General features: G+C 35.4%; 1 protein-coding gene across 1 annotated transcript in view; it reads right to left on the bottom strand.

Annotated features, from left to right (window-relative positions):
* LOC150083686 (protein GDAP2 homolog) overlaps positions 1-27,754 on the bottom strand; it is an 83,004-nt gene that overhangs the window by 11,659 nt on the left and 43,591 nt on the right. The window contains exons 4-8 of the mRNA XM_090377435.1: positions 21,228-21,381; positions 20,049-20,137; positions 16,908-17,150; positions 3,847-4,012; positions 3,206-3,359 (exon numbers count right to left, since the gene is read on the bottom strand). Of these exons, the coding sequence (XP_090233561.1) occupies positions 3,206-3,359; positions 3,847-4,012; positions 16,908-17,150; positions 20,049-20,137; positions 21,228-21,381 (806 nt within the window). The remainder of the gene's footprint in view (positions 1-3,205; positions 3,360-3,846; positions 4,013-16,907; positions 17,151-20,048; positions 20,138-21,227; positions 21,382-27,754) is intronic.

The following is a 27,754-nucleotide window of genomic DNA, read 5'->3' as shown; positions in this document are numbered from 1 at the left end:
TAAGCAAATTCCGACTTATCTAGCATTCTGCAGAATGCAACCCTTACGTTAATCGGCAAGTGACTGTATATGCATAGTTTTTATTTTCAAACTTAAATTCCACAAAGAAACTCTGTAATTAGACTGTGCCAAATGATGAAAAACCAAGAGATCACATACAACTGGCAAACTCACTATTGAAAGATATAGTTTTTTCAAGACAATAGTAGTTTCCAACCAATTAATCATCCGGTGCATAGAATGACATTCTTTCAGTAAAAAAAAAGAAATAAATAAAAAATTTGCCTATTCTAAAAGTTAACTAATAACCAATACTCTTGGCATCGAGGTAGTATCTGGGAGAATACATCATGAAACAAAAGTATGTTGAAACACATTTAATAAATGTCTAGATAAAATAACCTACTGAAAAAAAAAAAAAAAAAAAAAAACCTACTGGAAAAAAAAAAAAAAAAAAAAGTAAAATATCAGGACTAGATTAAAAATTTATTTTTGCATTCCATAAAAAAAGTTCAAAATTTGAAGGATATAAAACAAATCATTAAATAAATTGTTTTTCTGAGTACAGGTTTTTGGGAGGAAATTCACTGAAAAAACTGGATTCATAAAGTAATATATATATATAAATATATATATATATATATATATATACAGCGAAACTCCCCTTTAACGGACAGCCATGGGGAATGAAAATCTGTCCATTAGAGAGAAGTGTCCGCTAACAAGAAGTCTGAGGGAGAAAAAAAGAAAGAAAGAAAAATCGTTAAACGTTTAATGTAAAATTAAATTAAATTAAATTATATACAGATTTTGCACAATATTTTTGTAAATAATATACATACAATTGTGCTATGCATATTATGACTTTATCTTAAGAAAAATAAATACAGTAATCACTTATTTTCTTCTGCACCTTCTTCCGGCTGATAATTTTGTTTTCAACATTTGTTTGGAGTGAAGAAACCATCGAATGTCCTTCAGTATCTTCTTCAGCGGCGAAAAACATTTTTAAACGATTGATTTGTACGAGCGCTTCTTCTATTTTCATCGGTGGTTCGTCGTTAATATGTTCTTAGACAGAATGACCTCCTTCCATTTCTTCATCCTCATGAGGAACTTCTTGATAAATATCGATGATAATGTCGTTGATATCTAGAGAACCATCTTCTGTAGTGAGGTTCGAGTCTATATCTTTGTAGCCAGGGTCACTTGTAGCTGAAGTATCGTACATTATCAATAGATGTTGAAGTTCTTGTTCTTCTTGGTGCTCCACATTGCTGTTCACAACATCAATTTTTGCGTTTGAGAAGCCAGACTTTACAAAACAGTTCACGACAGTTTGTTTTCTAATTGCGTTTACTGAAGAGGAAATCCATTGAATCGCATCTAGGATGCTGATTTTCTTTGCAAGGTCACTCGCACATGTTACATCGTTCATGTTTGCAATGAGATGTCTTAAAACACGTTTTCTGTAGTGAAGTTTAAAATTTTTTATCCCTTGATCCAAGGGTTGACACTCTGCAGATGTGTTTGGTAGCAAAAAAACGATTTGAATGTTGGACAATTCAATGTGCGGGTGAGATGCAGCATTATCCATTAAAAGAATAATTTTTCTGTTTTGACGAATCGTGTTTTGGTTAAAGTGACTTATCCATTCGCTCATGGTATCTCGTATCATCCACGCTTTTTTATTAGACTTCCAGTCAACATTCAAAAGATTCAACTTTATGCCCTTGAAACAACGAGGATTTTGTGGTTTTCCCATAACAAGAGGTTGTTCAAAGTCTCCCAGCATATTTGTACACAATAGTACAGTCAAGGGTTCCTTAGAAATTTTTCCGCCCTGGCACTTTTCGTTTTTTAGACTCATTGTTTTTTCAGGAAGAGCTTTAAAAAACAACCCTGTTTCGTCACAGTTGTAAATATCCTTAGCTTCAAAATCACGACATAACTCTTCCAATTTGACAGTCCACTCTGTTACAACCCCAGTATCAACAGATCCACCTTCACCACTTACGGTTTTCCAAGAAATTTTATGCCAAGTTTTGAACTTGTCTAGCCATCCCACAGAAGCTTTGAACTCATTTACTCCTATAGATTTCGCAACTTCCAAAGCCTTTTCCCTAATAATAGGCCCATCAATGGGAATTTTTTTAGCATGTGCGCGACAAAACCACTCATACGTAACATTGTCAATTTGAAGTCCAACAGTTTTCGGGAATGATTTTTGAACGTGATCATTTCCGTGTTGCCAAAATTGTTTGAGCAGTTCATTTTTTTTCTTTAGGATGTTGCTTACCTGAGTCTTCCCGATTTTGAATTTTGCAGCGAGATTGCGAACACTATTTTTTTGCCGATCATACGCATTAATGAGTTAGACTTTATCTTTTAAAGTTAAATGTTTACGAGAAGACATTGTGCACTTCACACAACACTGAACAAAACTGAAGCTCAAAAGACAAAAGGCCGACCAAATTCACCCCGCCCCCTGCACACACCGAATTCATCAGAAGTTTTACACGTGCCTTAAATTCTTGAAAAAGGGTTTACAACTGCGACGTAAACCTTGATAAAATTCAGAGAATCGGAAATAGAAAATAGATTGAGGCAATATGTGGAAGAAAAGTTCCTAGAAAAAGGGCCATGAGCTCTCCCGCAGTCCATTATGGGGAGATCAAATTAAGTGCTAATCTAAACGAAACAGTGCAGATTGCCTGTCCGCGTCCGTTACAGAGAACGTCCGCTAGACAGAAGCTGAAAACACGTTAAAACCAATGGAGGTGAGTTGGGGAATTTGTAAATGTCCGTTGTAGAGAGATGTCCGTTAACGAGAGGTGTCCATTAGGAGAAGTTTCACTGTATATATATAAAAGGCATAACATTTATTACTAACAATAAAAAAAAAAAAAAGTATATATTACGGACACACATTTATAAAAATCCCCTCCCTTCCCTCCACCATAATAACTTTTGTTCAGCGGCTGTTATATGAACATCTCTTTTCACCTATTTCCTAAAGGTATTGAAGGGTTACCTTAAATGGTTTATGGTAATATATTTAGCCTTTATTTTGTTTTATAATGTTAAAAATATTCTGATCTTAAATTTGGGAAGGAAAAAAAAAAAAACCTGTGCTAATTTGTCCTTAATAAAGTGTTTGCATCACAGACAAAATGGAATGCAAAAATATAAGTGGAGTTCATACCTTGTTGAAATCCACTCTATGCATATTAAGCCTCTGGCCTATAAAAATAACAACTGGTCGACCAAATTTATCTTTGCCACTTTCATAGAGGCACTTCAAGTTGGCAATTGACTGGAGATCTTCAGTCCTTGCCTTTCGTAGGAGTCTCTCATACCTAAAAATGTCAGAATAATACTTTAGAACAGAGAAACAAAGATTAGAATGATCCAATTAAATTCAATCAAAGTCTTAAATTTTGTTTGTGAATTCAAATTCATTTAGAAGTAGACTAAATTCTGATTTTAAACTTAAGTATTCTTTTGTACATAATTACTTAATAATTAAAATCTGAAATTCTATAATATGTTTTTAAAGTAAGATGCATAACTAATATGTAAAGTGAAATAGGTAATATACAAATAATACTGTAACAGATGGGGAAAAAAGAACAAAAAAAACTAATGCTTGGAGAAGAACTGGGTGGGGGAAAGGAGTTATCTAGAATTACTGTTTACTCACTTATGTTTAAATATGCCAACTACCCAAAGAGTCATGTGTTAATTGATTCTTAAGACATTACAGAAAAAACCAAAAAGCATTATGACAACTTTCAAAATTTAATTATTACTGAACATAACATGTTGGATTCAAATTTTTCATACTTGTTCCTTCTTTGAGCTTCATAAGTCAAGTTATCATGTGATGAAGCATTTCTTCTGTGATAACTTTTTCTTTTATCAAGATCTCCCTGCATCTTAGCGAAAGGTGTTTTTCCCACACATACCGATGTTTCTAATTGAGCTGCTAAATCTACACTCTCTTCAACCTCTAGAAATTACAAAATATTATAACTTGTTAGTTTATAATTAATTGCCTATTTAACACTAGTATTAGCCATATGGTGCAAGGAAGTATTGTTCTTAAATTCACATAAAATATGCTTGATGTAATGAGTAATACTAAAATTAATTTTTGAAAAACTGTTCTTACAAAGAAGGATATGGGCAATTTCACTGTCCCTAAATTTTGGGTGCCCAAGCAGCCATTTAATCTAATTATAATGAAATATTCATTCTCATGAAGTGAAATATCTAAAAAAAAAAAAAAAAGAATTGTTTCTCTTTAAAAAGAAATTTTCATTAATTGTATCCTTTTTTAGATCTATAAAACACACCAAGGTGTTTACAGAAGAATAAAGACATTGTGTGTGTATGTGTGTGTGTGTGTGTGAGAGAGAGAGAGAGAAAAAATTTTGTGCACTGCAAGTCTTGAGAACAAATATCTCTATAGGAATCTGACATATTTATTTAAGGTTCAGAATGTCTGGAAGAAGTAGGGAGAACATCACAATTTTAAATACCTGGTTAAGATTTTTTTAGACAGATACTAAATAAGTTTGGTTTCCTTGCATCATTTCACCTTTACTAACACTAATACCAAAGATCAAAAGTTAACAAAATTCAGCAACTGCAATATAACAAAAACATTAGAATATATAAATAAAAGTAACCACAAAAACGTTTTTAGCAAGGGTATTAAAATAGACCTAGGAGTATCTTAATAATAATAATGCAATACAATTTTTATTTTCAATGAAAGGACAGAATTACAGAACTTGTTAAACAAATAAACTACTATTATTTGGTATATAAAACATGGAAAAAAAAATGAGTTAATGGCTCTTCCCCACCATACACACACACCCAAATACATAACAAAATTGGGGGGGGGGGGGAGAGCATTAGCAAATGATGTAAGAAAGCAACCTTATACAGTAGAGCAAAAAGAAAAAAAAGACACCATTTCAACTATTCGATGGAAGTTTGTTCCAACAATCAACCACCTGTTGGCTAAAGACAAACTTGCACATATCTATTCTGTAACCAACCTTCCTTAATTGGAATTTATGTCCACTCTCATGTGGTCTGAGCAAGAGGAAGAATTCCATTAGCATTGAACTTACTTAATCCATTTAAAGCCTTAAACACCTCAATCAGATGCCTAGTCTCCAGATGCTGCAATTTGCAGAACTGAAGCCTTTCTTGGTAAGAGCACCTCTTTGTTCGACTCACCAATCTCATTGACCTACTTTGTATTTGTTCCAGCAGCTCCGTATCATTCCCCAGCTAGCAAAATTCCTGTATATTATTGACAAAGCCCCATGAGCTGTTCTGGCAGCCTGTCTGTATTGTCAGAGAACTTCATATCTGACTGCACAATTAACCCCAGGTCTTTCTCATTTTTCACTACCCTAAGTGTAGTACTACACAGTTGGTACATTACTCTAGGTTACTGCCATCCATATGGAGTACTTTAGCATTAGTATCAGCAATGGCCACATGGTGCAAGGAAACCCATGGCTTATGCTATACCAACCAAAAAAAAAAAAAAAACAATAAGAACAACAAATAAATAATTAATAAAAGAAGAGGAAATACACAATCTATGCATTTCTCTCCTGCTGTAGGTAACTATCCAGCTGACCTTTGAATTTCCCCAAGCTGTCAGCCTCTATCACCCATGTAGGTAACTTATTCCAGTAATTTATAACTCACTGGCTAAAATAAAATGTCCTGCAATCCAGACTAAAACTCCATAACTTGAATTTATGGCACCTAGTTTTAGAATCATTTATAACCACGAAAATTTCGTTCTCATTAATTTTACTTATGCCTCTCAGAGCCTCCTCTAAGGTGTCTAGTTTCCAAGTTGTGCAACCCACATATTCGAAGTCTTTCCTCATATGGATGCCCTTTTGACGATCTCACCAGGCGAGTTAGCTGTCTTTGCAGCCTTTAAAGCTTAATGTCTTTCTTTAGGTGTGGTCTTCATACTTGAACACAGTATTCCAAGTGTGGTCTAACAACAGCCTTATATAATGGGATTATGAGGTCCTTATCTCTACAAGCAAACATTCAATAAATCATTGATAGGACACCATGGGCCTTCCTTGAAACCTGCCTACAATGCCCGGAGAACCTCATGCCTGACCGTATAATAACACCCAAGTCCCTTTCCTCTAATACTGGTTTTAGTTCAACTCCACCAGTATATAAGTTATTTTGGGGTTACTGTTCACCAGGTATAATACCTTACACTTTTCTGGATTAAAGCATAGCTGCCATTTTTCTGAAATGTCTACCTAGGTCACTCTGAAGGAGCTCTCCTTGGCAGTAATCATCATCTACTCTACCAACCTTTACATCATCTGCAAACTTAGACATCACACCCCGTATCCCTTCATAGATGTCATTTATGAAAATCAAAAACAACAGTGGTCCTAATAGTGATCCTTGGGCAACCCCCACTTCTTACATCAACCCAATCTGAGGAATAACTATTTATCACAACCCTCTGCCTCCTGCCCTAAAGCCATCTTGCTATCCATCTAAGGATTTTCCCTGTGATTCCAACCTGTTCCAGCTTATAAAGTAACTGCTCATGTGGGACTGAGTCAAATGCTTTGCTGAAATCCAAATAAACAATGTCAAAATTATTCCCTAAATCAAGTTCCCAAGTGACCCTATCAAAATAGCTAACCAGATTTGTTAAACATGATTTTACAAAACCATGCTGAGATTCCTTCAGAATTCAATTTCTATCTAAATGATCATTAACCTTTGCCATTGACCACTGTTTCCATGATTTTTCCTACTACTGAAGTTAGACCGACCGGTCGGTAATTTCCCACTTCACTCTTAGAACTGCCCTTATGTAATGGACATCATCAGCACTTTACCAATCCAAAATCACTCTCAAATCCAGTGATACTCTCATAATTAGCCTCAATGGTTCAACGCACTTACTTGCCGCCTCCGTTAAAATTAGAGTATATGCCACAACCAGAGGAGCCTTACTGGCCTGTAGACTCGCAAGTTTTTTCATTGTGAGATTTCAATATCATTAATTACATATTTTTTAACTTCATTCCCATAATTTCTTTTTAAGTTTTTCTTTTGTAAATATCGATGCAAAGTAACTGTTGAGTTCATCTACAACATCAGCTGGGATATCTAATACTATTCCACGTTCATTACATATGGGGTCCAATCTGGTTTGTTTTTCTCTTCTTTACATTTATATATGTGAAGAATTCCATATCCCCACTCTCTGCTCAATTTGTCAGTGATTTCTCATAATCTGCCTGTGTCAGCCTAACCTTTTCTGTGGCATTATTACTTTGCATTTATCAATATTAAACTTCAATTGCTATTTCCCAGCCCATCTGTCCAACTTTTCTAGATCCCGTTGCAATAGCATACTGTCATTAACCACCCTCCAAACTTTTGTATCATCTGAAAATTTGGACATTAAGCCTTCATGAATATCATTGCTAAACATAGAAAACAACAATAGGCCTAAAATTGAACTCCACTAATAACATTAGTCCGTGAACAGCAATGTCCATTGATCCCATTCTCTGTCTTCTCCCACTCAACCATCCCTTTATCCATAGCAGCAACTTGCCTTTAATGATACACTGATCCAATTTGTACAGCAGTCTTTTATGTGCAACAGAATCAAAAGCTTTCCTGAAATCTAAGTATATGATATCAAAATTATTTTTTGCATCAGTTTTATTGTGACCACATTGTAGTAACCAATCAAATTGGTCAAACAAGATTTCCCCTTAACAAACCCATGTTTGAAGTATAATTGCAGCCTTGTCTGGATGATCCTGCATTACTTCTTTTACCAGAGACTCCATTATTTTCTGCAGAACTGAAGTTAAAGTAACAGGTCTGTAATTACTTGTGTAACCGTTTGGCCCCCTTTGTGAATTGGGAGATATATTTGGTGGTCCACGGGGACCACCCCTGAATCCAAGGATACTCTTATAATTATGGCTAAGGGTTTGTTTGCTTACTTGATGAGCCTTGTCGATCAATTCGACCCTGGAAAGATTGTGCAAGGCTCAAGGGGTAGAATTTTTTTCAGCCTGGACTGTACTTGTTAACAGAAGAGACTGCTTCTACAGGGATGGGATACGCTTAAATAGAAAGGGTTCAAGAATATTTGCTGATGCTATCAAGGCAGTGTTAGGTGGGTCGGAAAATTGCTAGCTTGGGGGGATACAAAGCCTAATAGATTAACAGTAGCCACTGGCAGAGGTGAAAGTGATTCTTGCACTGCTCCTATAGGAATGAGCAGAAGCCTGAAAAACAAGATGCAGGATATTTCAGAGACTGCTGGGAGTCATTGCGGTACAAGTAAACACATGGGTTGTGTTAGGGTAGCTAAGAATAGAAACAGGTGCATGTATACTTACGTGTACACCAATACCAGGAGGTTGGTAAATAAATTTGATGAATTTGAGGTATTGCTCAAAGCATCAAAGGCGGATATTGTAGGGATCAGAGACGTGGTGTCACACAGATATAAGGAATGCAAAACTGGAATTTGGGGAGTACAACGTCTACAGAAAGGATAGACAGGATAGGAAGGGAGGAGGGGTTATGCTATTAGTTAAGAAACACAAAATCCAAGGAAGTGAAGCTAGTCGACATCGATGGACAGTGCAGTGTCGAGTCAGTTTGGTGTGACATAAGCATTGGGAGATCAAAATTGAGTAGGAGTGTGCTATAGGCCTAATGACTCTGATGAGTACAATAAGAAACTGTACAGGGAAATAGAGTGGGCCAGTAAATCAGAGAGTCTTATAATAGGGGATTTTAATTTCGCAGATATTGACTGGAATTTGTGGGTTGGTCACTCACACACTAACAAGGCTTTTGTGGATTTATTAGATGATTGTTTTCTACATCAGCATGTTCGCGAGGCAACTAGAGGGAGTAATACTCTTGATTTGATTATCAGTAGTGATTCTTCATGCATCAAGAATCTACCATCAGGGGTAAAGGGAAGGGTTTTTGCTTTCGTAAAGGTGACTACGATGGTCTGAGACAGTATTTAAATTCTATACAGTGGGACCAACTGATGATGTTACCAACAGCGAATTCAAAATGGGAAGCATTCAAAGAACTTATCTTGGGAGCTACTAGGCTTTACATACCAACTAAGAAATATTGTTCAAGGTTTAGGCCTAAATGGATGTCAGATGAACTAATGAGACATATGGCTGAGAACAAAAATGCATGGGATACATATAAATTAACAAGTGACACAGAAGCCTATGGTAGATACAAGTTGATCTGTAACCAAGTTACAAAGGAGGTTAGGCAGGCGAAGGCAGATTATGAGAAATCTTTGGCAAGGAATGCAAAGAAAAACAGCAAAGAGGTCTTTACTTATGTAAACTCTAGAAGGATGGGGATGAATCAGATTGGTCCACTTGATATCGATGGGTCAACTGTTGAAGATCCTGCTCAGGTAGCTAACAAACTAAATGAATATTTTGCATTGACATTCACACATGAAGAGTTATTCAGGGAGGGGAATACCAGAGGTGTATTCAACTCTGGCAGTAAGCTAGAGAATCTTGTAATAACTGAGAGTAAAGTGGAGGAGAAATTGTTGATGATAAACACAAGAAAGGCACCTGGGGGTGGATGGGATCTGTCCAGTTATATTAAAGGAAGCAGCAAAGGAAGTAAGCAAACACTTAGCCATAATTATGAGAGCTTCCTTGGACTCAGGGGCAGTACCCACAGACTGGAGATGTGCAAATGTGACCCGAATTCACAAAGGAGGATCAAAGGCTGATTATAGACCTGTGAGTTTGACTTTTGTTCCAGGAAAATTAATGGAGGCACTGGTTAAAGAAGCACTGCAGGATCATCTAGACAAGACTTCAGTTATAGCTCTGACACAGCATGGTTTCATTAAGGGGAAGTCTTGCCTGACCAATTTGATTGGATACTATGATGCAGTGCCAAAAGAACTGGATGCAGGGAATATTTGATATTGTATACTTGGTTCTTAGAAAGGCTTTTGATACTGTTGCACATGGAAGACTACTGCACAAATTGGAGTAGTGTGGCATTGGAGGCAAATTGCTGCTATGGATAAAGGGGTGGTTGAGGGGGAGAAGACAGAGTGGTAATCAATTGACACTGCTCATCGTGGACTAATGTTATTAGTGGAGTCACTCAGGGTTCAGTGTTGGGTTCATTATTCTTTTCTGTATTTATAAATAATATTAATGATGGTATATCAAGCTTAATGTCCAAGTTTGCAGATGATACAAATGTTACAAATGGTTGTAACATTTGTATCATGCCAACCTTTGATGATACAAAGGTTGGCAGGGTTGTTAAGGACACTACTTACGCTATGCTGCTGCAACAGGATCTGCAAAGGTTGAGCAGATGGGCTGAGAGGTGGCAAATGAAGTTTAACATTGACAAATGTAAAGTACTACATATGGGAAACAGCAACCCCAGAGCAACGTATCAACTCTGTGGTACTACACTGACAGTGGTAGAGAATGAAAAGGACCTGGGGGTAATTGTGCAGGCAGATATGAAGTTCTCTGAGCAGTGCAGACAGGTCTGCAAGAGTAGCTCATGGTGTCTTGTCAATGATATACAGGAATTTTTCTAGCAGGGATAAGGAGGTGATTATTCCCTTGTATAAGGCAATGGTCAGGCCACACCTAGAGTACTGTATACTGGTCTGGAGGCCTCATTCCAAGAAGGATGGAGAGCTGCTGGAACGAGTACAGAGAAGGGCAACAAGACTAGTGAATGGAGGGATGCGCTTACGAAGAAAGGCTTAAGTTTTGCAAATTACAGTGTCTGGAGACTAGGCACCAGCGAGGTGATCTGATAGATGTGTATAAAGCCTTGAATGGTTTGAGCATGCCCAATGCTGATGGGATTCTTCCTCTTGCTCAGAATAATCACCTGAGAGGGTATAAATTCAAATTGAGGAAAGACAGATGTAGGACAGACGTGAGGAAATTTGCCTTTAGCCAGCGGGTAGTTAGTTGGTGGAAGAGACTTCCATCCCTTGTCGTGAAAGTTGATAGCCTAAATAAATTTAAGGCTCAGCTGGACAGGTATTTTGAGCAAACGGAGGGTTGAAGTGGAAGTGATTTTTTTTTTTTTTTGGCTGATGCTGAATAAGTTTGCTTTCTTGCATCATATGCCTCTACTAATGCTAACTGCCTCTCTTAATATAACCAGATAGATCCATTCCACCTCAGGTGCCTTTCCTATCTTTAACTTCAACAATTTCTCTTCCACTTTGCTCTCAATTATTACAAAATAATTTAACTTCCTGTTAGAGCTTGCAAACTTCTGGCATCCCCTTCTTTAAAGAACTCCTAATGTGTGAATGTAGATGCAAAATACTTATTCAGTTTGTCAACAACCTGAGCAGGATCATCAACAGTCAAACCATCGATATTAAGTGGACCTTGATTCACCCCCTTCCTTCTAGTGTTTATGTAAGTGACATTCCACCTGAAATGGCGATAAGCCAATATTATTTATTTTTTGCCATTCAGAGTCCAAAAACTTTCTCTTCAATAATTTCAGGGTTTTTTTTTTTTTTGTGCGTTTAAGTCATTCTAATTTAAAAGAATTAGAAAGTAAGCTGTTAATAATATGAGATTGATTTCTTTCACCATATTTGTTTAGAATTTTTGGGTGCTCAAGATGGGGAAAATTTTGGTGTTTGGCATTCAGAGTGTCCTCCTGTGATTTAACACATTAATGCTATCTGTATTATTGCCATGTTATAGCTGTGTTAAGTTTCATTTTTCGGTGAGATAGCACAATATTGTATTTGATAAAGGAAAAAACAATTTTTTCATCATTCCAAATTTAATTTCTTGCTATTTGTTTGAAAATTCTAAATAAGAAATTATTAATGATATTTAAATCTGGGATTCTCACTTCTGACCACATTAATTTCACAGGTGTTGTGACAGCGTCCACTACTACAGAGTAAACAGACTGCTAGGTAAAGATAATTTGTTTTTAATGTAATAGCAAAACTAAGTTAAATGTTAAAGTTTTTCAATCAAATAAAGTATGTGTGTGTTGATCAACTGAGAACATAATTCTACAATATTCCTAGATAATTCTGTTTATCAATCAAATTTATAATATCAAAAGTATAAGTATTAACATTAACTTCTCTGTGCAAACACTCATGATTATGCAGTGTTATTCTGGAATCTGGAAACATTCTGGAATCTGATGTGATGGCCTAATCATTATTTTTTTCCCTTTTACTTATGGCTGGACAGTTGTCATGTATACATTACATTGCAATAAAATCAGATTGTAACACGTGCCATTTGTGGTGTGCTTTTATTAATAACTTTTATTAATGTACTTATAAACAGCAGAGAAGGCATAATTCAAATAGCAGAAGATTACTATAGAGGAGTGATGGAATGATGCCAGCAGTGCGGAAGATGGATTGCAAATTAGCAACACATACGACATACCCGATATTCTTCCTGATGAGGTAGAACATGCATTGAAGAAAATGAAGAATCAGAAAACCCCGGGGAAGATGAAGTTACTGTAGAGTTGTTAAAATTGGGAGGAAGAGACCTAACACAAAAACTGGTAAGGATCTTCACAAAGTGCATTAGAAAAGGTGTGATGCCTAAGCAGTGGAATAATGCAATCTTAGTTTTGCGGCATAAGAAAGGAGATAAATCAGAAATTGGAAATTATAGACCAATTAGCTTGTCATCCCACATCTAACGTTGTTCACAAGGGTCATTACTAACAGATATTAGAAAGAATACTTGATGAGAATCAACCGAAAGAGCAAGCTGGCTTTAGGACAGGATTCTGGATCACTTTCACGTAATATCACAGCTAATGGAAAAAGCAAATGAATATAAAACATCATTATGCCTGGCATTTGTGGATTATGAAAAGGCATTTGACTCCATACAGCATAAGGCAATGTTTTGGGCACTGGAAATAAAAGGCATAGATACCCCACATATTATGATTTTGAAGAAAATATATGAGAATGCTACCTCCTTTATTAGACTAGACAAAGACAGTAGGAAATTTAAAATCGAGAAAGGAGTTCGACAAGGAGACAATATCTCCGAAGCTGTTTACTGCTGCCCCTGAGGAAGCTTTCAGAAGATTAGACTGGTCACAGAAAGGAGTCAATGTAAATGGAAAGTACCTAAACCATTTACGATTTGCAGATGACATTGTCATCTGCAAATCATCTGCACAAGCCACAATCCCAAAGAAATAGAGGAAAATCTTAATCAGTTATGCACAGTTAATAAGGATTTTGGACTTAGATAAGAAGAGAAACACATGGATTAGGTAGCAAACTCAAGTAAAGGACATTCTTATCAAAACTAAAGAACTAAAAATGGTCTTGGGCAGGACACATAGCTCGAAGACATGATGACAGATGGACTAAGAAAATAGAGGAGCTAGAAGAAAACCTGGAAGACAAAGGCGGAGATGGATAGATGAAATTCATGAGTTTGTGGGTAGTAAATGGATGGCCAGTGCTCAAAACAGAAAGAACTGGAAAGTCGCTGGAGAGGCCTTCATCCTGCAGTGGATTGAAAATGGCTGATGATGATTTATTAATAACACAAAATATGTCATCTGCATATATTTTCATAGTAATATGAGATAATGCTGTAAAAATATCACTTAAAAATACATTAAAAAGGATAGGTCCAGAATGAGTGTCCTGTGGGACATATCTGCATACATTCAATTTTTTCCCATGCTTATACTGACAAATACTGACCGCAAAATTTCCTTGATGTGGGATTGCTTGCATAAGTTTGTACAATTTATCCTTTTTTTTTTAATAATAATAATAAAAAAATCCCTACATTCTTGAACTGTAGAGAGGAACTGGATTAAATTACACTGTAATGCAGTTTTACTTGCATTACAGTGTAATTTTATTCAGTAATCCTACTACTATGGGAATGAACTAAGGGGAACCACTGGATACAATCTATTTAAGAAGTTGAGGGATTTGTGAGTAGAAAAAGAGAATGAATACAGATATTAAATTTTTAGAGACCAAGATTAAAATGATTCAACAGAATTGATTCTATACTTTGTTATAGATTTATATAATTTTTGTTTAAATTAAACTGAAATGATTCATAATGCTTTATCAAAAATAGATTGCATTTATAATATCAGTGTGAATTTTTAGAGACCAAGATTAAAATGATTCAACAGAATTGATTCTATACTTTGTTATAGATTTATATAATTTTTGTTTAAATTAAACTGAAATGATTCATAATGCTTTATAAAAAATAGACTGCATTTATAATATCAGTGTGAATACTGCATCTTCTTGAATACATGGTGCACTTTCTTTAAAAAAAAAAAAAAAAAAAAAAATTGGGTGTGCTGCTCATTCATGAATGAGCAGCACACCCAAATTTTTGCTGCTCAGTTAGAGCCTTGTATATTTCACCACTTTTTTTTTTCTCCCTACAGGTTGGACACCCTGTGGGATAGAGTACATTCATTGGTATTGCACTACCTCCAAAGGATGCAAACTTGGTGCATATAAGCAGTAGATAGCAGAACCGGTCCCAGCTAAATGTGTCTAAAGATGGGTGCAAGGAATCGACTAACCAGGTGTTGGTTGTACTTGTGTGTGTTTACATAAACACATTCTTGAGACTGTATATAAAATAATGTGTATAATAAATCAAATGAATGACTATAGCCTATAAGAAGTATTTTGTTTATTACTGATATTTAATAAAATGAAACTTGGAATGTTACACTAAGAAAAAGGTTAGATTCTCTCTTTCAAAAATGAACATTCTTGTTTAATAACAAGATGAATTCATTCAAATATCAGGATAGTGTGATTTTTTGATGGAACTGAAACAGGTAACAGCACTAGTATAGTTTACTGGGGCACATTCATTTTGCCACTTTACCATACATATGATAGAATTTCCTGCTGCGTGGTAATTTTGAAATTTGAATGTAATCTTACAGATTACATTCAGTAACAAATGTAATCTATAAAATATTGTGTATATGTTCCTAAACATTAGTACTTAAGGCATGTAGAAACAGTTTCATAGATAGTGAAAAACCAAAAAATGTTGTCAGTTTTTCACAATACAGTAAACCCCTGCTATTCGCGGGGGTTACGTTCCTGAGAAATGCTGCGAATACCGAAAATGCGAATACTGAGTTATGGCTCCCATAGTAATAAAGGGGTTCCATTCCAAAGTATGAAATATATAAGAAAAACTAGTCTAAAATTTTGTCTATGTATGTATTATATGTACCTTCATAATATGACTATGTACATAGACAGTACATAGTGAAATGCAAGCATAAGGCATCGAAATGAAAATAAGAAACAATTTAATATTAAATGTAATATTTATTAGAAATTTCAAACCAGCGCCTTTGCTAACTAAAAAACTTATCCCGCCAGTGCTATCACCAGTTTCGCTAAAGTGTTGATAAAGGAGTTTTGCCTTTTCATGAATGATGAGTGAACTTAACGGAATTTTATTTTGAGTTCGGTCTTCTATCTCCAGATTTAAAGCCTTTTCCATTTTTTCTAATTTAACATCACGAGTTAGAGCAAATTTTTTAAGCAATTAGTGCGTTTTCACGGACCCTATGGCGGATTTTTTCTTCCGATTTTTTCATTGATTATACCGTTGACTCATTGATTTTATAATGTTTTGCCACTGAGGAGACACTTTCACCATTAGAAATTTTGTCTAATAACTCAATTTTATTCGCTAATGTCATCACCTTTTTTGATCTTTTCACAATTCCCTTGTTATTCGTAGCGATATTTTTGTAGGGGTTAGAAAAGAATTTGTCCACAATAACTTCACTTTCTTCCGTTAACACACTCGAAAAAGTCTGTTTTCACTAACACTGCAAAACGGTATATTTTTCGCTTTTGTAAGCATATCAATTTATAAATTGATATATAAATTGATAAATTTATTCAATTTATAAGCATATAAATTAAAAGCAAACCACGAATTCTTCCATGACAAGCGCATAGCACATACTGAACAAGGATTAGCGAGAAACATCCATGCTCGCGATTTTGTCACCCCTCTCCCCCCCACCTACTGAGCGTTGTTTTGACCGGGAAAGATAATTTTAGCCACGCCCATGTTTTTTTTTGGCAGAAAATGTTCACGGCGATTTAAAATTCAAATTTTTTTAGGTTTCATTTTTATATTAAATCAGTGACAGCGAATAGCGGGGGTTTACTGTAATTTCTTTTCTCTCCACATCCTAAAACTAGGGAGCAGACAGTATTTGAGAAAATAGAGTAATTCAGATAAACCTTTATGAAAGTATTTTTTTAATGAAATTAAAAGTTTAAAAAAAATATATATTGTAATATGTAAAAATGATTTATTGTAATACATTATGATAAAGATAGTTCAATCAGCCAATCAAACTTGAATTCAAAATAAAAGCTCGAGTGGTAATCAACTGAGAAGTAATAAAGACCACACATTTACTTTTGTTCTATTAGGGGGTAGGGGAAATGTTACTCTGTAACCAGATCTAATATATTAACTGACTCAGTTGAATTGTAGCCTTGTCAAGGCTACAATTTAACTTCTTGTATGAAAACTGCAGTGTAACTTTATTAACAGCATTATGAACATACTAATTTTTCTCTTTAAAATGCATCAGAAGCAAATCATTGTGTTCATACATCAGTTTGCATTCAAATTTATAGTTTTATCTAGTGATAATTTTCTAAAATAATTTAGAAAATTATAACTAATATAATAATTTTTGATAAGTAAAAATAAATGTGATGGCATACTCACCTGATGGACCAATGTGAATTGGCTTATCAACAATACGAATTTGCCTTTCTTCTATGAATGGTTCTCCATTTTTTCCACCAACATCCTTGGGCAGATAATAAAGGGCATATTCCTCTTCTTTATCGGATCGGGGATAGTAAAGTGGCATAAGAAGTTCATATATTCCTATATTCACATCATCCACAGCAAATGCTATAAGATCTATTGTATCTCCAAACTGTTCTAGAAACCTGCGTACAGTGCCTTTAATAAAGATTCAAAAATTTTTAACTTAAGCGACTAAGAAACAGTTTTAACACTTAATATCTTATAATGTTTTGGATAAATCAAAATGATTAGGTGTATACATACAATGTATGTATTGTAAATAGGAAAATGTAGTTATTTTAGTTTTGTAACTTTTATAGAAAATGCTATTCTAATTTTGAAATTAATAAAATAACTAATGTTATTTATCCTTTTCAAAATTATGACATGTACAAGGATATTCTTGTCCTCTGTAGCTGTCAACAATTCAGAAGAAAATCAACTTGTGGAAACACAAGTTGGAATGGCACCACTTTAAACAAGTGAAATTTCCAGAAGGATAATTGGTCATTAATTTAGCCTCATATGGACCATGTGAGGGTAACAAAGAGCAAGAACAGGTGCTTGTATACTTGCATGTACACTAATACTAGGATCATAGTAAATAAATTTGAAGTACTGAATAAATCATCGAATGGAGACATGGTGTCACTCAAACATAAGGGATGCAGAATTTTAATATGGAAACACAATGCATACAGAAGAGACAGGAGGGGAGTTATGCTCATAGTTAAGAAGCATATTAAATCTAAGGCAGTGCACACAGTTGATATGGATGGCCAGTGAAATGAGTCAGTCTGGGGGGACATAAGCACTAAGAAAACAAAAATGAGAGTAAGAGTGTTATAGGCCAAATAACTATGATGAGTACAACAAACAACTATACAGAGAAACAGAGTAGGCCAGTAAATCAGAATGTCTTATAATGGGAAATTTTAACTTTCCAGATATTGACTGGAACTTGTGGGTTGGTCACTTGTACACTAGTAACTATTTTCTACAGCAGAATAGTTAGAGAGGCAACAAGAGAGTAATACTCTTGATCTGATTATCAGCAGCAATTTTTCATGCATTAAGAATCTGCAGGTAAAAGATCCACTGGGTGGCAGTGATCACAGTATACTTACTTAAAGACAAGTACTACTGAGGGTAAAGGGAAGGGCTATTGCTTTCGTAAGGGTGACTACAATGGTGTCAGACAGTTTTTACATTCTGTGCAGTGGGATCAACTGATGTTGTTAGCAAAAGCAAATTCTCAATGGGAAGCATTCAAGGAAGTAATCATAGAAGCTACTCAGCTTTTCACATCAACAAAGAAATGCTATTCAAGGTTTAGACCAAAATGGATGTCAGATGAACTGATAAGACTTGTGGCAGAGAAGAAAACTTCATGTGATGCATATAAATTATTAGGTGCTAGCCTATGTAACTAGTCTGTAATGCAGTCACAAAGGCAGGAAAGGCAAGCTAAGACAGATTTCTGGCAAAGAATGCAAAGAAAAGTAAGACTTTTTTACTTATATTAACAGTAGAAGAAAGGGGTTGAATCACATTGGCTGCTTGGTGACAATTGTTTAACTGTTGATCTTGTTCAGGTTATGACAAACTGAATTTGTCATGATATGAATAGGTATTTTGCACCTACATTAACACAAAGAATTTGTTAGGGAAGAGGATGCCAGAAGTTTATCCAACTCCAACAGGGAGCTAAATGATGTTGTGATAATTAAGAGGAAAGTGGAAAATAAAAACTTTTGAACCTAAACATTAAAAAGGCAATGAGGTGGATGGGATCCATCTAATTATATTAAGGAGGCAGCAAAGGAGATAGGCAAACACTTAGCCATATTTATCAGAGTATCTTTGGATTCAGGGAAGGTCCCTATGTACAAATGTATCCCCAGTTCACAAAGGGGATGAAAAGGTAACATGAGTAATTACAGACCTGTTAATTTAACTTCTGTTCCATGGAAAATAATGGAGTCACTGTTTAAATAAGTAATGCAGGGCCATTTAGACAGGAATGCAATTATACTGCAGTCACAGCATGGATTTGTTAAAAATCCATGCTGTGACTGCTTGTCTGAAAAATCTGTTTGGATACTATGAGGCAGTAACAAAGAAACAATGCAAAAAAAAAAAAAATAAATTTGATATCGTATACTTGGATTTCAAGAAAGCTTTTGATATAGTTGCACATATCAGACTGCTGTATAAATTGGAGCAGTGTTGCATTAAGGAAAAGTTATTGCTCTGAATAAAGAGATGGTTGAGTGGGACAAGAAAGAGCAGTTATCAATGGACTAATATGAAGGTTGGCAGTGCCGTGAATCACAGTAATTAGGGTATGCTACTGCAACAAGGTCTAGAAATATTAGGCTGATAGGCTGAGAAGTGGCAAATGAAGTTTAATATTGACAAATGTACAGTGTTTCCTATGGGGTGCAGTGATCCCAGATTAACATACTAGCTGTATGCTACCATACCCAGAGCAGTGGAGAAAGAAGAGACCTAGAGGTAATTTTGCAGTCAGATATAAAGTTCTGTGCACAATGCAGGTAGGCTGCCAGGAGAGCTCATTGAATTTTGTTAATGATATACAAGAATTCTGCTAGTAAGGAAAAGGTGTTTATCCTATTATACAAGGCAAAATTTCAGAGTTGGGGGAAGACTCCTAGTGCCACTTGGCAAGCAATGCTATACACTGTACACTAGACATTTTTTTTTGTTTATGTTCAATAAATTTTTTTTAATTTTTTGCATTTGATTAAATATTTATGTAATACTTATATAATCGAGTTCTGTACTGTATTTCATAATTTTTGATATGCAACGAAAGGAAAAGATTAAAATAAAGCAAAGATATAAAAATAAATTGATAGCAAAGATTTCAGGAAGAATCTCGTTTATTTTCTATCAGTGTAACATACAATTCGGTGAATTAATGATTGAAATAATCCATAGCATTCTAACATTATTATCAAATCATCATTTAATTCTTAATATTAGCATAGAGTATTATTATTATTAGTTCTACATATGTACTATACTTACGCAAGGCAATGTGAGCACCTTCATGTGGTGGATATCCTCTCCTTGTTGAGTTGATGACACACAGCCCTATTGTGTGTAAATGGTATTCTCTATTTAACAAAAAATATAAATTATATAAAAAATTACATATAGATATAGGAAATGACAAAGTAAAAATGATATAAGAAATTTTTTTTTTAAATTAAAAAAAAGTTTATTTCTATAGTAAAGTGATTATAAAAAAATACTTATTTAAGGTGCCATTAGCAGAATATTTCTATATTTCAAAATTTTTGTAATAAAAAGTTAAATAATTACTGCTGAAGATTTAAGAAAAGTATTTCCCAGACCACAAGACACTTTCTCGTTGAAAATGTCTAAAACTCCCCCTGTATCTTATGATCTGAAGGTATACTAGGTGCAGTGTTGTTTTTAATCTCTAACCATTGCTAGAAAAGTATGGTCAAAACATTCAAGTAGCCTTCTGAAAAAGCTAGCTTTTTTTTTTTTTTTTTAGCATGTGACCACTTCAGATCACACATAACAGGGACAAAAAGAGGACGGTACTCAATCAGTTGTAATTCCAGCAGGCATTAGCCAACAGGAGACACTGAAAAATCAATTAATAAACCCCAAAATGCATTCAAGCATGAGGAAAAGGCATTCAAGCATGAGGAATGGAATACATGGATGGAGAAGCCAAACCATGATTTCACACCAACAGATTGAATGAAGTGACAAACAATTTCAGAGGTGTGCAAGTGAGTAAAAAGATTCATGGAAAGTAATGAAACATGACACAGCTGCAAAATCTTTCATGAAATGTGGAACTAGCAATGAAAGTGAAATACTCTTTGATATACTCATTGAAGAAAGTGGAAATTAGATCAAAATACCACTAACAATGAGTTTTTGGGGTTCTACAACAAGTACAAGCTTTGTTCTACAGTAACATTTTGTTCAGTAAGCACTTTTGAATTTGATTCAAATATATGCAATAAAATATTTGAACCCAAAATTTGCCTTCTAAAATGTGTTTTACAGTGCATCTTATCTGGAAAATGTAAAACTATGATAGATACAGGGTGCATAGTGTTTTGCTACTTATAAGCAACAGTACCTAAAAATTATATAAATCCAGTTTTAAGTGTGCAACCCTGTAGTACAATGCTAACTAAAAGATACTAATGATCAGCTTACCTCATCAGTTGCAATACTTTGAAATAACAAGAAAATAATGCAGTTTCTGCAGCTGTTTGGTACTTTACATTGAATTTTGGTCCCACTGTATGAATAACATATCTAGCAGGTAAGTTGTAGCCTTTAGTTAACTTTGCTTCTCCTGTTCTGCAACCTAAAAATTTTTTTAACATTTCAGGATCTCATAAGAATCAGAAATAAAAATAACAAAAACAGTGGGAGGATAGAAACTCAGCTAAAACTGTAGACAACTACATAATTTTTACATCATTAAGGACATTTTGTTACATAACCAACTTTTCAAAGATTCTTGAACCGTTAGATTAAGAAAGTAAATCAGTGATAAAAAAAAAAAAAAGCAGCACCAGTTATTAGGAACAATAACAGCAATGAATATAAAATCAGCTCTTGAAGTATAAAGAAAAAGCTTATTTTAAATTCATTATGGAGAAGTTTTCTGAATAAATGATTAACTTTTGTTGGCTTAAAGTCATGAACTGATGAGACTAGTGGCATATGAGAAAAATTAATGGGATGCTTATAAATTTAAGAGATACAGAAAACTTGAGTAAAAACTAGTCACAAAGGAGGTTAGGCAAGCTAAGGCATGTTACAAGAAGTTCCTGGCAAAAGAAAGATTTCTTTACTTATGTAAACACTAGAAGGAAAGGGATGAACATTGGTCTGCTAGATATGAATGGCACTAATCTTGATGATCCTGCTCAGGTTCTGAACAAATTAAATATGTATTTGTCATTTACGTTTACACACAAGGAATTTTTTTATTGGAAATACCAGAAGTGTATCAAATTACTGGGAGCTAAATGATTTTTTGATAATTAAGAGGAAAAGTGGAACAGAAATTGTTGAAGTTAAATGCAAATAAGGCACCTGGGGTGGATGGGAACTCTCCAATTATATTAAGGAATGCAGCAAAAGAGGTAAGCAACCTATAGCCATAATTTTGAGAACCTCCTTGGATTTAGGGGTGGTCCATATGCACTGGAAATGTGTGAATATATCACCAACTCATAAAGGAAGATTAAAGGATGGAGTAAGTAATTACAGATCTCTAATCTTGACTTCAGTTCCATGGAAAATAAGAGTTACTAATTTAAAAAAAATAATAATGCAGGACCATCTAGACAGGAATTTAATTATACGGGAGTCACAGTATGGACTTAAGGGGTGATCATGTCTAACCAATCTCAGTGGATACTTTTTACATCATATATTTAGATTTGTTACTTTTACAAATAAGACTTGCACAAATTGGAGCATTATGATATTAAGTTATTGTTATGGAAAGAGGGATGGTTGAGTGGAAGAAGAGAGTTGTTATCAATGGGAACTGCTCTTCTTGGACTAATGTTATTAGTGGAGGAGTCCATATTGCTTCAATATTTATTAATGATACTGATGAAGGTAATCAGGCTTAATGTAAGTTGTAAGTTTCTGATGATACAAAATTTGGCAGGGTAGCTAAACAAAGCAATCAGGAGATGCTACTACAAGATCTATAAATCAACAAACTGCTTAGCCTTGCACTTTGAATGAGTAATGCATCCCAAACAGAGAAGACTGAGTATTGTTACTTATTCTTAATAGTGATGCCACCCAAACAGCACTCTTCTAGGTATATATCCCCCCCCTCCAGTGGGTAGGTAGGCACTACGAGCAAAGAGAAGACAACCTAGAAGTGAATTTTAGATTGCCTATTATCAACCATTTTGGTTATAGCATATTAGTTCGTAGTACTGGATGCAATTCTTATTATGTCATGTCTGCATTCACAGACCAACTTGTATGTTCTGTAGGCTAAAAGAAATAACTCTATGGGGAAACCTTATTCCCTCACCAAAGTGCAGCTAACTATAAATTTAAGAATTTCTGTAGAACAGAAATTCTGAAGCTTCTAGTCTCTGCTAGGATTTGAACCCAGATGTTTCCAATAAGTGATGTGGCAAACCCCACTACCCCTATTATCAAGCCTTCATTGATGAATAATTGTCCCCTCAATGGATAATAAAACACCATCAGTGTAGCATTGTCAGCTCTTATACACAAATGAAGGAATAAACAGCAGCAGAATAAATAGCTTCTCTTTACAAAGTGCAGTTTATTTGAAGGACGGGGGATAACTAGTTTTAATTAAGTATTTATTATCCAGTGAAATTTCTGGTTTTAATTACAAATTCATAATCAGATTGTATGGGTACACAAAATAAGAGGTCTGTACAAAAATTTTATAAAGATGATAAAATACAATTACAATATCTATACTTGTAGAGTGGGTAGCTTAATTCTCTTCAAGATCGTGTTCTTTGTCCTTCTTGGCATGCATGTGTCATCAGTTAGACAGATTTTTCAGTTTAGGAGGGGGGGGGAACCCTCTACAAGTAGTGATGAATGTGATAATGTGGACTGGTTGCTTCATCACAACATTTCTGTTTTTTTTCTTCAGACTGAATTACAAAGATTTCCTAGAACTTCAACATAAGTCTTTATTGTTTGCCCTGGAGTGTATTCATGGAAGACAACACCCTAACATGTAAGGAAATGTTAACAATATAGTCTTCGTTTTGCTGTGCACTTTCCCCATGCTTTTTAAGTTGAGGGAAAGGATCTTCCAGTGGGGTGACTTCTGCTTGGTTTCAGGAACACACACAAACTAATGTTTTGTTCTCTGTTATGACATGTTTCAAAAATGTCTTCTTGTTAGTTATATGTTCCAACAAATTGGAAGCAACTTTCTAGCAGTGTGGCAGTGTTCAAATTGTTCCTGTTAATACCCATGACATCAATACTGTAAAATGTATCATCTGGGTTCAAAATTATTGTTAAAACGAAATTACATAATTTAGTGGATATACTAGTATTAGTAATGGGCGCATGGTGCGAGAAAGCCTATGGCTTCTGCTGCACCAGCCAAAAAAAAAAAAAAAAAAAAATCCGAACAAAACAATGATAAAAAAAAAAAAAAAAAAAAAAAATCAATAAATAAAATAAATAACTAAATAATAATAATTAATAAATAAAAAAATATAAAATAAAAAATAAATAAAAAGGAAATTAAACCTATCATCCTATGCGCTCCCTTACCCGAAAGTACTATCCAGATGACCTTTGAATTTCCCCAAACTGTTGGCCTCTACCACCCATGAAGGCAACTTATTCCAGTAATTTATAACTCGCTGGCTAAAATTAAACTTCCTGCAGTCCAATCTAAACATTTCCCCAGTAACTTGAATTTATGTCCCCTAGTTCTAGCATCATTTATAATTTTGAAAATTTTGTCCTCATTCATTTTACTGATGCCTCTCAGAGCTTTAAACACCTCAATCAAATCTCCTCTAAGGTGTCTAGTTTCCAAACTCTGCAACCCCCATATTCGAAGTCTTTCTTCATAAGGACGCCCTTTTGCCAATCTCACCAGGCGAGTTACCCTTCTTTGCACTCTTTCAAGAAGCTCGATGTCTTTCTTTAGGTGCGGTCTCCATACTTGAACACAGTATTCCAAGTGTGGTCTAACATAAGTCTTATATAATGGGATTATCACGTCCCTATCTCTACTTGCAAAAGTTCGATAGATCATCGATAGGACACCATGGGCCTTCCTTGCAACCTGTTTACAATGCTCAGAGAATTTCATGTCTGACCGTATCGTAACACCCAAGTCCCTTTCCTCCAGTACTGGGTTTAGTTGAACTCCACCAAGTGAATAAGTTTTTTTGGGATTACTGTTTCCCAGGTGTAATACCTTACACTTTGTTGGATTAAAGCACAGCTGCCATTTTTCTGACCATTCTTGAAGTCTATCTAGGCCTCTCTGAAAAAGTTCAGCTTGACAGTGATCATTAACTACTCTACCAATTTTAACATCATCTGCAAATTTAGACATCACGCACTCTATCCCTTCATCAATGTCGTTTATGAAAATTAAAAACAACAGTGGTCCTAATACTGATCCTTGGGGAACCCCACTTCTTACATCAACCCAATCTGAGGAATAGCCATTTATCACAACCCTCTGTCTCCTGCCCTGAAGCCATCCTTCTATCCGTCTAAGGATTTTCCCAGTGATTCCAACCTGTTCCAGCTTATAAAGCAACCACTCATGTGGGACTGAGTCAAAAGCTTTGCTGAAATCTAAATAAACAATGTCGAAATTATTCCCTAAATCCAGCTCGTGAGTGACCCTTTCGAAATAGCGAACCAGATTTGTTAAACATGATTTTCCCTTTACAAAACCATGCTGAGTATCCTTGAGAATTTTAATTCGATCCAAATGATCCTGAATTCCGCCCTTGATCATTGCCTCCACGATTTTCCCTACTACTGAAGTCAGACTGACTGGTCGATAATTTCCAACTTCACTTTTAGAGCCACCCTTATGTATGGGAGATACATTTGCACTTTTCCAATCCAAGGGAATCTCCCCAGAGTCTGGTGATGCTCGCATAATTAGCCTCAATGGTTCAATGCACTCGCTTGCCACCTCTCTTAAGATTATAGGGTATATTCCATCAACTCCAGGAGCCTTACTGGTCTGTAGGCTCGAAAGTTTTTCATTAAATAATCTTGCGAAATTTCAATATAATTAATTACATATTTTTTAACTTTGCTCCCACAATTTCCCATTGCCACAAAACGTTTTTCGTTTGTAAATATCGATGCAAAATAACTGTTGAGTACATCTGTAACAGCAGCTGGTGTATTTATTACTATCCCCTTTCCCTTACGTAAAGGTCCGATCTGGTTTGTCCTGCTCTTCTTGGCATTTACATATGTGAAGAATTCTTTATCCCCCTTCGCCCCCTCTTTGCTCTGTTTGCTAGTGATTTCTCATAAACTGCCTTTGCCTGTCGAACCTTTTCTGTGGCTCTATTACACATCGCCTTGTAGCTGTTATAGGCTTCAGTACTTTTTATTGCTCTGTAACCTTTCCATGCCACCTTTTTCTGCTCAAGTAATGCGGCAACTTCACTATTCATCCAACTTGGAACCCTTCTCGTGGAGTATTTTTTTAATGGTATATACGCATTCAAGGCATCTGTGATTAATGTTTTAAAAGCGTACCACAGTTCAATTGTATTCATTCTCTGCGCGATATCTACCCAGTTAATAGAGGCCATGTAGTACCTTAAGGCATCGTAATTTCTTTTTTCTGAAATTAAAACCCATTCCTTGGCCTTTTACTTCTGCTACCTCTCTCGTCATCATCCACCGTGGAACTCCGTGATCACTTCCTGCTACTGGTTCCTCTACTGTCAGCCCTGTTATGTCATCTGATTCATGTGTGATGATGAGGTCTAGGATATTCTTTTCTCTAGTACTTTCCCTGACATGTTGATACAAATAACAGTCATCTAGTTGATTTAAAAGTTTTGTTACCCATGTCGAGTTTCCTTCCCATTTACTCCAATCAATTAGAGGCAAATTGAAATCACCCATAATAAGGCATTGACGCTTACTTGCCCATTCCATTTGCATGTAGAGGCTTTTGTCATAATCTTCACAATCACCTGGTCTGTAGATTACTCCTACTCGCATTATACCTTTGTTTCCAACTATCTCACACCATACAGACTCTATACTAGCATGTGAAATGTCTGAATCCAGGAAAGCTATCGTCGCACTCAGGCTGCTTCTGACAAGAAGCATTACCCCACCACCCCTTCTATCTAACCTATCCTTCCTAAATACATTATACAAGCCGTACTGAAACTCAACATCCCCAATTTCCAGGTGGCACCAAGTCTCTGTAAGCCCTATTATGTTTGCGTTACTTGTTTTAACCAGCAGTTCGAATTCGCTCATTTTATTGACGACACTTCTAACGTTACTGTATAAATAATTAAGATTTACTGTTGTTGTATATTTAACAACCCTAACACAACCCTTGAAGTTTCTTAGGCTCTCTTCCCTGATATTAGCTACCCACTCACGTGAAACGTCTTTGCCCCCAGAACATCTACATAATACGTCCAGTTGGGGTAACAGATAAGAACTCTTAAGGTATGTGCAAGAGTTACATTGACCAATATTATCAGATAAATGCGTGTCAGTATTACCCACATCCCCCCCCTAACTAGCAGTTTCCCTGAACCTTTAAGGTATCCTCAATAATACTGGCAAAAACTTATGCACCACCTTTGTTTAAGTGTATCCCGTCTCTACAAAACAAATTCCTTCTACCTACAAGTGTGGGCCATGCTGATAGAAATTTACCCCCTAAAGCCTTGCAGATTCCTTCAAGTCTTGAGTTAATCCACAAGGCTCTTAACATATAATCCCTCCTATCGTGTCTGGGCAGAATTGCAGACACATGCTCGCGACATTTCCTCAGCATGGTCCTGTATTTTTCCAACAAATCGTCAGATCGTGTACGTTTAATATCATTTGTCCCCACATGAATAATAATATTTTCTTTACCCCCTTTAAAATCTGACAATCTGTTGGTGACATCATCAATAGTTGCTCCCGGCAGACATACCCTGGTTCTGCTCCACCTATCTTTATTACAA

This window comes from Mastigoproctus giganteus, chromosome 7 (assembly GCF_048544385.1).
Source record: "Mastigoproctus giganteus isolate SK-2022 chromosome 7, ASM4854438v1, whole genome shotgun sequence".
Taxonomy (NCBI): Eukaryota; Metazoa; Arthropoda; class Arachnida; order Uropygi; family Thelyphonidae; genus Mastigoproctus; species Mastigoproctus giganteus.
Note: the sequence above shows the minus strand (reverse complement) of the source record. Positions and strands in the feature narration are given on the sequence as shown.